The sequence below is a fragment of the Sitodiplosis mosellana genome, unplaced genomic scaffold (genome assembly GCF_009176505.1).
Source record: "Sitodiplosis mosellana isolate CC-2019 unplaced genomic scaffold, AAFC_SMos_1.0 Smas_scaffold_4789, whole genome shotgun sequence".
NCBI classification, from domain to species: Eukaryota; Metazoa; Arthropoda; class Insecta; order Diptera; family Cecidomyiidae; genus Sitodiplosis; species Sitodiplosis mosellana.
The window spans coordinates 14852-17259 of record NW_022600031.1 but is presented as its reverse complement, the minus strand read 5'-3'; the positions used below and the strand labels follow the sequence as shown (position 1 = coordinate 17259).

General features: G+C 35.7%; 1 protein-coding gene across 1 annotated transcript; it reads right to left on the bottom strand.

Annotated features, from left to right (window-relative positions):
- Nucleotides 1-1103: 1103 nt before the first annotated feature.
- LOC129572355 (uncharacterized) lies at nt 1104-2183 on the bottom strand. The gene has a single exon (XM_055452298.1). The coding sequence runs from the start codon at nt 2181-2183 to the stop codon at nt 1104-1106; it is 1080 nt and encodes a 359-aa protein (XP_055308273.1).
- Between the last annotated feature and the right edge of the window lie 225 nt (nt 2184-2408).

The window sequence follows — 2408 nt, the reverse complement described above, 5'->3', positions numbered from 1 at the left end:
TCTCATTGTCTACTTCCTCTGATTGTTTATTTTTATTGTTTTCTTCTTTCAATTCAATTGATTAAGTTAATATTGATTATCACAAAAAACGACCAATATCACTTATTTCAGTCAAATTTACAGCGGCGTAGCCAGAGATGAATTTCAGGTTTTTTTTGAGTTACTTGATTTTCAAGGGGGAGGTGAAATTTTTTCCCACAGGGTTGGAAAATGATTTTGGAGACACTATCGGTCGAAATTTTAATGAAATCATTAATGTAGCCGGTTTTTGTGCATTCTCAAAACATATTCAGCCAGTACTTGGCGGTGACAATAAATGAATAAATATTAAGTTTTCGTAAGAAAAGTCATCATTTTTTTGAAATTATCATTCGTAAATGGGAGACAGGCTAACAGAGGAATATTATCCAATTTTGCAAGACGATTGAAATTTATTAAATACTAGCGATTCCCGCGCGCTTCGCTTCGCCAAAGAAAAACAGAAAAATAACAAATTTTCTTAATATATTCTTGGCGGATAATGAGTGAATTTAATTAACAAATTGATGGCTGCAATGTCCTGCTGTAAAACTTTATATCTCTCATTCCACAATGTCTCGAAATGTCTGAAAATATTTTTCTTTCAATTTCTAAAAATACCATAAAATAATCCTATGTCACGCTTTTCATTCCCGTTTCCATTCCCTATCAAATGATATCCATGTCGACTATTCGTTTGCAAAAATGGTGGCAAGTCGTGTTAACTTGACCATCATGGTCCATGATGGTATCCATGTTAATCTCAGGGATTGAAACCAAACCAAACCGAATATTTGGTTTGAGTGTGTGAACAAACCGAACCGTTTGGAACGTTCCGAAAAATGGTTTGTATGGGACACAGAAACGTTCATACTTACGCGTTCACTAACACATCGAAACACAGTATTACATACACACAGTATTGCATACACACAGTATTGCTATTCCGCTATTCAGTGAGCTGTCAAAAACGAATGATCTGTCAAAGTTACAAACAATAACATTTGATTCTCAAACAAAAATATATTTCTTCAAAATAAATACATAATAATAACATTGAACGGTGGATATTTTTCTGTTTAAAACTACTTTGTGTTAAATTTAATAATCAAAATCTTTTCTAAGTCGTAATCCGATAAATTGTTTCGCAATCGGTTCAAAACAAATTTCAAAGTTGAAAAGTTCCGTTCGATTTTTACTTCCGTGCCGGGACTAGTGTGGATAATGACAGCAAGTGAGTGTAATTCGAAATGTTTACTTTTATTTTCCTCCCAGAATGACAATAGACTAGAAGTTGATGGTTGTCGTGGATTTTTACCAAAATCAATGAGCCTTTTGCGAATGTTTGTCACTGCATCGGTCAGTACAGAATCAGTTGGTGGTACTTCTTTTGTGCGGAGAAATTGTTCAAGTGAGCTCAAACCAGCGTGTGGCAAATTATTGATTTGATTCATCGGTGGTTGATAAATTTCAACTTGAGAACATGTCATGTGTAGTTTTGTCAAGTAATCGATCGCTTTGTCTTTTTCTGCGGAATCCAACAATAGTTGATATCTTGGGTCAAGGTAAACGCTAGCCAACATCATTGGGTTGCTCGACACATATTTGAATCGTTCTTGCACATTGTCCAACATTGTATCCAAAAAGGGACTTTCGGGTTGCACTGTCTGAAGTTCTTGAAGTGACAAAATTGCGCCAGTCCAATAAGCAAAAACATCGCTCAACGATATGTGCACATTTTGAAGGTTTTTCATCAATATTGCCGTGGGTTTTAGTACTTCGATGAATTCCATCATATCCTCCCAATTTGATTCGGTCATATTCTTTCCGCTAAAAAGATGGTCTGGCAATGAACTCGTAAATGGTTTTAGTTGAGCCAATCTCAGTAACATGTTGTAAAGCGACGACCATCGAGTTGATACATCCAACAGTGCCATGTTTTGGTTGTTTTCTTGAAGAACTCTCATTGACGTTGGCGTTCTAAGTTTTTTCGAATAATCCCGAAAGATTTCAATTGCATTTTTGACCTCAGTACATTTGTTGATGGTATCGCCAATGGCCAAGTTAGCGCTGTGTGCTGAGCAAGCAATATGAAATGGCATATCTTGGCAATCGTATTCAATGCGACATGCATTTTCGTTTATTAATTGAGTAAAATCGGCCATGTCTTCAGTATCAAAATTGAAATCTTCTTCTCCTTCAAAAAACATGTCAAGTGAATTATTTTTATATGCCTTCAGAATTTTCACAGCCAATACAACGTTCGATCCATTATCCGTCGTGATAGAATTGACGTTTTGAAGTTTAATGCCATACGACTTTAATACACTCAAGACTTGTTTTGCGATGTTCATTCCAGTGCTTCGGCCTTTTAAATTTACCATGGCCAG